This window comes from Malaya genurostris, chromosome 3, assembly GCF_030247185.1.
Source record: "Malaya genurostris strain Urasoe2022 chromosome 3, Malgen_1.1, whole genome shotgun sequence".
NCBI classification, from domain to species: domain Eukaryota; kingdom Metazoa; phylum Arthropoda; class Insecta; order Diptera; family Culicidae; genus Malaya; species Malaya genurostris.
In genome coordinates, this window is record NC_080572.1 from 24879909 (window position 1) to 24891142 (window position 11234).

Consider the following 11234-nt stretch of genomic DNA (forward strand, 5'->3'; position numbering starts at 1 on the left):
TTTTTTTCGCCGAAACTTATGCACTAAAGATAGCGCTGTAAATCCCAAACACGAGCAAACTGGTGATACTAACGGATTCTGCCAGTAGTTTTTAAGCATTGGAAGCTGAGAAATCGAAACACTCGTGGATCCAGGAAATAGAACAAACAGTAAGTGGCAGGCCTGTTCAATATTAACATGCTGGTATCAACGGAAACATGGAAACGATCTCCAAATTTGTGAATTCGTGAATGTTACAAATCACTTTTTCGTCCTATTCCGACAATACACCGATAGAGCCGCGATTTGGAAAGTCGTCGACATTTCTCACTTCTTTAAAACGATTCACCCACTTACTCACAAACTGTTTAGACTTTTCCATGTATTTCGCCGCAGCAGCTTGGGTCATTTTGGGACCTTTCGGGTGCGCGGCAGAGTTACCATATTCACAGATTTTTCTGTAAAACCACAGATTTTTTTTGCCTATTTTGCCACACAGATTCTGAACACAGATTTTATCAAAATTCACAGATTTCTACAGATTTTTATGAATATTGCATATAAATAAGAGATTTTCAAATTTTTCTTACAGATTATGATCAAGAATATGCAACACAGATGGTACACAGATTTTTCAAGTTGAAACACAGATTTTAAAATGACAACTCTGGAGCGCGGTACTCATTTTGAAAAACTGCTGAAATCGAATTGTAAACAATAGTCAATGGATTTATTCTCGCATTACATCAAGGACACTACTGCCCTCTGTGTTAAAAAAACATCACAATATTCCACTTTACCGACCGCGAGTAATCATGCCCACACTCTTATGTAACAGACTGTACAATGGAAGATAAACGATAACCCCCTGTTCGTAACCCATTTACCTCCCAAACACGAATAAGAACTCGAATGCACCTATAGTGGTGTAAAGGAGCAAACAAACAATCTATCAATCAATTACTAGGGTAAAGTGGTAGACAATTACAACATACACAATAAAAAAATAAGAAATCTATTCCGGCCACCAAATTTATTTAGGCTACTAATATAAATAGTACCTAGTTCGTAACTCTCCCTCATTTAATTTATCTTTACGTAAGTCTCGTCATCCACGATTCGAAATTTGTCATTTCTAAAATTGACTAAATCTTCACTGAATCGGAGAGCACACAACTTGTGTAGTTTCTTTACAACAGGTTTGATGGGATCCACTTCCGCTGTTGAGGCCAAATCATCGTAGTAGCGATCTTCATGAGGTCCCATCATATGAGCTTGTCGTTTCTTCAAACCACGTCGCCAGCGTTCTTCCATTTCGGAATTGGTGTCTTCCTCCATGTCTTGCTTCGATGGGAGCTGTTTGGTACCACTGAAAAATTTTATACAGAATCTAGCTTGTAGATCCATCATTTGAGCGGCACAAACATAATAAGGTAGCCCAATAAACGCCATTGATGGATAGCGGATGTTGATGCAGTGTTTGTAAAGCTTCTGGATGTAATTATCTTCTACCATAATTCCACAGTCACAGCTTAGGAAGGGGAACGTGTATCTGTAACCAGTGCTGTAGCAGATGATACTAAAATCCTGAGATGTTCCGTCCACGAAAATGGCTCCAGTTTCCGTCAACTGAGCTACATCCGGTTTCAATGTAACATTTTTCGAAAAGCTTGCCTTCGGTTTATCCTTTAGATGGTGACTTAATGTAACACGGTCGGACTTCTTTGAGATTTCATGTGCAAGATCCATCCCAGAAGGACCAGCACCGATGACCAGAACGGTTTCGCCTGAGCATTGGATGGATTGTTAAATGTATTATAACAAAATTCTTAAGGAATGAAATGTTTATAACTTACCAACAAAAGAATCATTGCATCGATAATCGTGACTGTGCATTTGTTTTCCTTTGTACCTATTCGTACCCAGATAATTAGGTAGCTTTGGTGTATGGTAGTGACCATTACATATCAGTACGTAGTCAAAACAGTAAGTATCCATTTTATCGTTGGGACAATCACGAACAATTACTTCCCATTGTTTCTCGTCCTTTGTTGGTTTTACTCGTATTACGTAGTGGTTGAATTTGATGTTCTCCGTAATTCCGAAACTATCAGAAAATAATTGAAAGAATTTAAGCATATCTTCCGCCGGTATATAGCTGCTGTCCTGATCTGGAATTGGGAAATCTGGATATCCCATGATTTCCTTCGGTAGGTTAGTTCGCAAACCTTTATACATGCTTGAGTGCACATCGATGCCGTACTCGTTTTTATCCACCTGCTCGTTGAATACCCATGTACCACCGAGCTGTTTGGCCATTTCAAATACGGTAACATCACCACCGGATTGTAGAGCGTGACGAGCCGCGCAAAGGCCAGCCGTTCCGGCTCCGATCACGCAATAAGTGCGCTTTTCGTTATTTTTGTCCTGCTGTGAAAAAGATATACTGTATTTATTTTTGAATGTAGTTAATCTTTTGTTAACTCTGCTATGGAAAGCTCAAATGTTTATTTTCAGAAAAAAAATAATAGGTGGGAGCATGGATTTCGATGAACTGATATTGGCTGTGCGTACTTTAATATTACTTTCAATTTACATTTAGACAGCAGTACTTTTTTGTATCTAGGCGTGATATTTTTTCAAAATAATTCTTCGAAAATTTTGGATGCCCTGAAAAGGACCGTTCGGTTTGTTGGTGTTGGTAATATAAGATGCTGCTCATGATCATTCAACACTTATGATCGAGGTCATCTTGCACTTTTCTCGACTGCAAAGAAATAGCAAAATGCCCCGACATAAAACCTATAGTTGTTAAAACCGGGGTTAAAAAAACGTATTAAATAAATAAACAGCTGAATTTCGTGCGAAGGCAACGGCGCATAAATAAATCCGCAGAAGCTCCACTTGCTGATGTGCACAGTAACCTTCTTTACGGTATTACAAACCGCACAGAGTTTCAGTAGGCTGGTTCTTGTTTTGTGAACGGAATTTTCTTAAATGCAAACCGACACATTGAAAAGCAACATTCTTACGAAACTCATGAACTTTTGCATACGAAATGGTCGTCACTGTTAGTCACTGGTTTGAAATATCAAAACTTCCTAACAGGTATCGAAAAGAGAAATAGTTTAGACACGATATGTTGATCTGGAAGCCTTCGCATTACATTCCTTCTGTGGAATTCGACCTACTGTTTAAACAGACTTTGCGGTCGATTCATAGAGTATAGAATTATCGCATGGCTAGTGCTATGATCTTGTGAAATGATATTGAAAATCTCTTCACATTCGGTTGAGCTGTGGATGTTCAAAATTTGATCACTATTTGTACAGTTTTTCCCATATTTTGAATTCACACCCTTACCTAGAAAACAAGGACGTAGTCGTACATCAAAACACAAATTTACGATAATAGAGTAGTACGGAGCTAATGAATCGTTGACTATCAGATTACAGTAAAATACTGCTAACCTTGAACTGTAAACACATGCACATTGTTCAAACCGAAATTCAATAGATGTAATATTTTTTTAAATACTACAACCAGTAACTTGCTTGATTTGTTGCTGGTCGGAGTTTCTTGCGAGATGTGGCTAAAATGTACTTCCATTTATCCATCCGATGCTATCGTGAATCTTTGGGGTTCTTTACATATTTTTAGAGGATAAAATATAACATTATGGTTATGTTTAGAATTTCATACGCGTGATGTCCATACTCATGTCCAATCATTACACGACCATTGTGTTGGTTATGCCGAGAGTAATTATTGTCCTTGTTCAATCTCTTTAGCACAGTTGACTCCGCTTAGTATTTTGGAAGGAACTGTACGTAGATTGATTCATTTAGCTGCAGCTCTTGTACTTTGTTCTACATATCTCTTTTCAGCAAAGTTTCAATTTCGCAATGTCGTTCCAAGGCGTTTTTTGATCCATCTAATCGATTTGTCTTTTTTTTTGCAAGTAAGTACGCCCATTTTTAGCACTTATTGTTTTACGCCATTAGTGCGTAACCATTTGACCAAATGTCTGCAGACCTTGTTTAAAAAGTTTTAAAGCATCATATATTCTCCATCACAATAGATATTTTTTAGGCTCCGCGAACAAAATACAGATTGGTCAAAGTTTGCAGTAACAATATCCTTGGAATTTTGAACTAATCTTAGGACAAACAACCTGTGTTAATCCACCTAGTGGTGTAATGATGCCTTTCTCATATATAATACTGTGGTATTCTATTCAAAAAGGTTTTTCTTCGAGTTTTGAAAGAAACCAAGGGATTGTTTGTGAATTAACTAGTATAACATAGAGAATCAAACAGTTCTCTGATCTGTTAGGCCATCCATTAGAAAACGAAGTGGGTTCACTATTATATGCACTTCCAGCACCGGAACCCGAGAACCGGTATAATCGAAGTCGGTTAGTAAGATTGGGAGTAACGGTTTTGAGTCAAGTTTAGAAATTTTTTTACGGTTTTTGTTTCGCCGGTTTAAGTGACGGTGTACAATATTTCACACTATAACTCCGATCCGGAAGTTGGATCCAAATGAAATTCAGGAATTATGTATGGGACCGTGTGACCTTTCATTTGAATCTAAGTTTGTGGAAAACGGTCAAACCATCGCTGAGAAAAGTGAGTGAGATCAATTTTGGTATATATGACACTGCATGTAAACAAGAAGCAGGGTCATTTCTTTTCGTTCTACTGATAAGACATGCATGGCTAATCTTCACCACTCATTCAGGACTGGGAGATTATAAAATGTAGCTCATATTTACTCTCATGCTCGTTTTCGTGGTAAGGCAAGTAAAACACTGAGCCGAAATTGATACGCAAGCGATCAGAAGCGAAACATTCTCGCATTAGAGTAGAAACACGTTACTTTAAATTCCAACAATTAATACCAGTTTTTGTCGGTTAAAAGTAAGTGTCACTCCAGATGTTTCGTTAACTCGCTTGTCTTATCACGCGCCGCTGACTAACATCGGTTAGAGACATTCTGTCAGCTTCGATTCTCTTTCCTATGGAATAGTCTTATCAATCACGCTTTGCTTCAGTGGCTATTTTAATTATGCACATAATGCTTTTTACAATGTTGCAGAGTGTTGAAGAAAATTGCCTGAATTTGTGTGCGTTTCTTCTCGAGTCTGTAGAAAGTTTAGATGTAAACATTTTAAAAAGTAACTCGAGAGGAAACGTATACAAATTCAGGCAAAATAGTTGAGTTATGGCAATTTATTTATTTTGATTTTAATCATATTAACAATTAAGTAACATTCTTTAGTTATAAGGATGAGGCTCTCAAATAATGTAAATAAGCTACCGGTTGAAATCAATATTATATAATTGCGTAGCAAATGATCAATTTAATACTACAACTATATGATAGTTCGAAGATGTCACTGAAAATCTAGATATTCAATCAGTCACATGATGATGATTCGTATTCTGGAACAAAATAAAATGAGAAATAGTTGCGGGAATACCTCGAACATAATTTGTAGAAATCTTCGAAAGATAAAGTTGAATTTTAATCAATGCTTTCGGCAACTAGATTTTGAACGACTATCAATCATTCAAACCTAATGTATAATTTATGCTTTCAAATTCGGTTCAAGTGACTTTTGCTGGGTGTGTGTAGTCTAGGTATATACATCCAGAAATTCGATTTTCTTTCCAACGTTCAATATCTGTGCATTGAATTTCTCCATACAATTATTTATTGTAATAACATGTCTAAATGCAAAAAATGTAAGGGACGATTCATTTCACAAAAAAACTGAAAAATGAATTTACTATGAAAAAAATTCGCACGAACTTTCTGCATGTCTAATTAAAGGCAGTGTTCAACATTCCGGTGTGGAAATTGACCTGCAAGGGACTTTGCGGTAGATTATGCAATGTATGGGATGATAATGACATAGCTGAAGCTACGATGCTACAGACACTTAGATCTGGAAGGAGTCGAAGTGTCTGTAGAATCGTAGCTATAGCTATGTAGTTATCGTCCTAGTCATGGCACAAATAAACGACATCTGGTATGACAGATGTCATATAATGAACGGCTTACTCGGACGCTGAATTGCACAAAGACAGAATGAGTTTTTTTGGAAGATTCAGACCGCAGCAAAAAATTGCAGAAAAATAATCTTTAATCACTGCTTTACAGTGACATTGCAATAGATTCGGTACATAAGGCTATTATACCAATAGTCATCTCATTAGAAGAACTGCCATGTTATTTTGCGATTACTTGACATTCAATCAACGAATTGTGATAAAGCCGAATACGATATCTTTGCTTCGGTTCTACGAAGCACTACCGTTGAAAAAATGGCTCGAAAATTGAGCAATACTACTGTCAGAGCGTCGCGAAAACTCAAAGTGTATGCACCTCGATTTCATCTTAAACTCACTCTCACTCTGACTAATGGCTCTCGTATATGAAATGGATGACTACTGGAGATGGTATGAATGGGGGTCCCATTACTCTATATTCCCCAGAATAGCACAAGTTAGACAACGATAGTGTAATTCATTATTAGCCAAAATTTTACTTTACTGTAAAATTTTGCCAGACTCTGTCTGATGTAGAGAATTATTCGCTAACGAACGATCTTAATGATGACCTCTATTCGATAATGGAATGTTCAATTACAATCTTGGCATGTAACAATAGTGCTGCTGGGTTGAACAGCATTGATGATGATGAAGAATCTACCTGGTATTGCAAAATGTCGATTGTTGAAATTATCCAACAATGGACACATTGCATTCTACTTTCGGAAATTGTTAGAAAGAAATATTTTTCGATTTCTCGGCGAATGGCTTGTTATCAGATACTCAATTTGACTTCAGTACAAATGAAGCCTAGCATTGCACAGTGGTCCGGATCCACAATTCAGGGGGACAAAAACAATTGTGGCTTAGCCTTATACTTTAGAGCTATGATGTCTTCAGAACAAATGATCAGTGAAATATAAGCCATGTTTTGAAGCATATGGTATTAGGGTGGTTCTAATTATTAGGGTGATACAAAAATTATTTTCCGTATGTGTTGAGATAGAGGACTGCATCCTTCGGCAAAATTGTAGGAAAACTTATATCAAGCAACTTTGCCGAGAACACTATTGTAGTATCTCTAACGGTTTTAGTGTTACAGCTATTTTAATAGAGCAACTTAGGGTGTTTTCACTTCTCGATTGTGGTGTCTTTGAATATCTTTTAGAGTTTGTTGAAACCAATTTTTTCATGACTAGTGCATTCAGGTAGCGTTTTCTGAACCGAAGTTATGAGCAAAACTAGTTCAAAAACAGACCATTTTTAAACTGATATATCTAACATTGGAGCAAATGAAAAAAAATCGGTTTCTTTTATTTGATAGAAAATACTTTCGAGCATGTTTATAAAAAAATGGCGGAGGAGATATTTTTTTAAATTTTTAAATTGTGTTCAAACATTGGGTTTTTTCAGTGAAAAATGCTCTTTCATGTAAGACATTTATTAGCTATATATATATATATATATATATATATATATATATATATATATATATATATATATATATATATATATATATATATATATATATATATATATATATATATATATATATATATATATATATATATATAATGTATTGCTGTCTTCTAGCGTGTTAAAACTAATTCTAATCGGGAAGATGGAGTACACTCACGTTGGTTGTTACTCTATTCGATAATGCTATTACAGGATCAGACATTAAAAGCAATCGTTTGAATACATCCTCTAGATTCACCAAACGATTGAATTTCCACGAATGGAACTGCCTATACTTGCGAATTGATCTATTTCGACTCTTTTGCGCTCCCTTACTGTACATTATTTGCTATCTGTTTGGTTCCCTTGCGATTGATTGTTGAGCAAGAAGGCTGGATAATCTGGAACAACAATTATTCTTCATCTGTTTCCCTTTGCCGCCCAAAATAATCATCTTTCGAAAGGAAAACACGGAACTAACAAAGCAGGAAGTGGACAAAGTAAATACAGAAATTGCAGAGCTTTCTCCCACAGTACTTGGGAAAGTATTTGTATCAACGAAGCTAGTGTTCTGCCTGAACGATACGAAAGTGTTAAACGACATAACAGGTACACACTCCCAAGCTTGGTACATATTCAAGCGCTCAGGAAAAGCTCTGAATTTTTCAAGAACTGAAACAAATGAGAATAATCCAAACAAATATCAATTTGGAATTTCGCCTCTACACGCAATGATTCGATCTATGGAACTTTTGCTAAAAGTGAGTTATTGTTTGCACATTGAGAAACCGACATGGCGCGTGTCCCGATAAAATCAGCATGTCAAGGAGCAAGAGACAAACATACTAACGCCATTAAAAGAGCAGCTAGGGTTACGTATTGGCAAAGACATCATATTAACAAGAAATCCAGCTCTCACATTTCCAGAATAAATCATTGACATCATCCTTTTTTGCGAACATGGTGCCCTCAGGTGAGTCCGCATCGAATCTCGTACATAGAAGTATGGAAGAGAAATGTCAACTTCTTGCGCACAAAAATAGCAGCACTGCGCACCCACACTTGACATGATATGTTGAATGTGATGCCGTGCGATGGCGTTCCTATACTGAACATTGATTTCGCTCCAAGTTGACAGGGTCTGGCAGGCGGCAACTCGAATGATGGTAGCGCAAATCACCGAGTTAAATGGAAACATATTTGAACGGTTGTTTATAATCTTAACGTTGATAAATAGCAATGTGAACATTTCGGTACCAGCTTTCCAGTAGTTTGCTGAACAAACAAGAATTCGTTTTGTGGAGCTGTATGGATGGTATGCTCTGTCGCCAACCGTGCATAAACTTCTGGTGCATGGGACTGCAATTATAAAACATGCTTTGCTTCCTCTATTGATATGTACAGTAAGGAAGCGCAAGAGAGTCGAAATAAATCAATTCGCAAGTATAGGCAGTTCCATCAGCAGAACTTCAATCGTTTAGTGAATCTAGAGGATGTATTCAAACAATTTCTTTCAACGTCTGATCCTGTAATAGCATTATCGAATAGAGTAACAACCAACGTGAGTGTACTCCATCTTCCCGATTATGCAGCTGAATTAGTTTTAACACGCTAAAAGACAGCAATACATTATTTTAATATATATAGCTAATAAATGTCTTACATGAAAGAGCATTTTTCAATGAAAAAACCCAATGTTTGAACACAATTAAAAAAATTTAAAAAATATCTCCACCGCCATTTTTTTTATAAACATGCTTGAAAGTATTTTCTATTAAATGAAAGAAACCGATTTTTTTTTTCATTAGCTCCAATGTTAGATATAGCAGTTTAAAAATGATCTGTTTTTGAACTAGTTTTGCTCATAACTTCGGTTCAGAAAACGCTACCTGAATGAGCTAGTCATGAAAAAATTGGATTCAACAAACTCTAAAAGATATTCAAAGACACCAAAATCGAGAAGTGAAAATTACGAAAGCTAGAGCAAAAAATCTGATTTTCTTAGGAACACCCTAAGTTGCTCTATTAAAATAGCTGTAACACTAAAACCGTTAGAGATACTACAATAGTGTTCTCAGCAAAGTTGCTTGATATAAGTTTTCCTACAATTTTGCCGAAGGATGCAGTCCTCTATCTCAACACATACGGAAAATAATTTTTGTATCACCCTAATAATTAGAACCACCCTAATACCATATGCTTCAAAATATGGCTTATATTTCACTGATCATTTGTTCTGAAGACATCATAGCTTTAAAGTATAAGGCTAAGCCACAATTGTTTTTGTCCCCCTAAATTGTGGATCCGGACCACTGTGCATTGATATCAACTTAAATTCTTTAATTTAAATGCTTCTATCGCACCTGTGTTGAAGCGGAATTATTTATTCCACAAGAACGTTTACTGGTTAGAAGAAAAACATCGCTTACAAAAATAAAAACAAATCTTATGGTAGATAACAGGTTTTATTAATTATACCTTATTCTGACGAACTTATGGTTTCATTTTAATTGCTTTGATAAACGTCACAATCTGCTGAAAAAAGCAAGAGCTATGTTATGCAACAGAGGTGCGTTTAACTTCATCTGCCCTATACCAGTAACATTAAAATCAGTAAGCGGAAATCACCTTACTCATTTAATGCCATCAGTTCCCAGGAACAAGACAAATTGTTTTCTCGTTCTGTACGAAACTCATCGAAAACAAGAATACTATGATTCGTGGTTATATTTAATCTTACATGTTGTTTATGATTCGTTGTGAAACTTCAACTTGTACGGGGATTTTTGATGTTATTAGTTACAATATAGAATGTTAAAACACTTTGTTAGTTAGAATGTTACAGGCATCTCTAACGAATGTAAGAGTCTGGTTTCCGCCTCATTATTCAGATAGACGAAACCATTAATGCATTAAATTATTGACGGATGTATTATGGGGCTACTAAGGACAAGACTATTCTAGCCACGTAGTTAGCATTGCTCCCTGATTTCATCTAGAGTTTTTTACGATATGTTAAATAAGTTAAAGGGCATACAAGCGTATAACTGGAGATGGAATTTTTAATAGAAATTCAATAGAAAAATCAACTTTGAAATTGGGGCCAATTGAAGAGAAAGAATTTCACTAAATGGATTACGACTTATACTGCTGATAGAAGCATAAAACGATTTTGCGTTTCTCATAAAGAAAGGATTTTGAATTTGAAAAAATGTCTTGGTGAAAATACGGAACTGTTATGAACCGTTGCGGCGAGTAATCTACCCTGATGCACCACCTTGTGTATGACCCGTAAATTAACTTACTGCTTCATTCACCATTCTAGCAAGATCTTGGGTTTCACTATTCAGTATCACTTCATTAACTGCACACAACTGACTGATTATGTTTCTCTCCGGTAGATCCTTTCATTCACAGTATTCGTAAAAGACTACTGAGCAATTCTGCACTACTGTCCATATATATTGGTTCCACAATGTGGTGTTTGCATTAATCTGATTTCATACAAGATGACAGAGGTTTCCTCAGCATCAATGTTTTGTTTTTTTTTAGATTATACATATTTGTTGGTAATTCAACCGACATAGAGTATATAAAATATTAATGGGTTAATTTGATCAGTGATAATACATCGAGAAACGTAACAATTACTAATCTGAATAACCCAACGATTTTTTTTTTAATAACTATTTATTGGAATATGAGTTAAAATAAAATTATTAAGATTTAAATTGGGTG

The 11234-nt window shown here is 35.9% G+C and overlaps 1 protein-coding gene across 3 annotated transcripts; it reads right to left on the reverse strand.

The window, feature by feature from the left end:
- Window positions 1-995: 995 nt before the first annotated feature.
- Window positions 996-10919, reverse strand: LOC131437671 (senecionine N-oxygenase). Of its 3 annotated transcripts, XM_058607171.1 has the most exons (4): window positions 10802-10919; window positions 2208-2409; window positions 1836-2150; window positions 996-1766 (listed from the first exon to the last, which is right to left on the reverse strand). In XM_058607171.1, the coding sequence occupies exons 1-4, from the start codon at window positions 10814-10816 to the stop codon at window positions 1063-1065; spliced, it is 1236 nt and encodes a 411-aa protein (XP_058463154.1). In that variant the 5' UTR covers window positions 10817-10919; the 3' UTR covers window positions 996-1062. The 3 variants fall into 3 exon arrangements, with proteins under 3 accessions (XP_058463154.1, XP_058463152.1, XP_058463153.1); XM_058607169.1 differs by having other exon boundaries at window positions 1836-2409; XM_058607170.1 differs by having other exon boundaries at window positions 1836-2406; window positions 10802-10911.
- Between the last annotated feature and the right edge of the window lie 315 nt (window positions 10920-11234).

Coding starts and splice junctions, on each gene's coding strand:
- LOC131437671 (XM_058607169.1), bottom strand. Junction 1,767..1,835: donor ATGCAATGATTCTTTTGTTG/GTAAGTTATAAA, acceptor TCCAATGCTCAG/GCGAAACCGTTCTGGTCATC.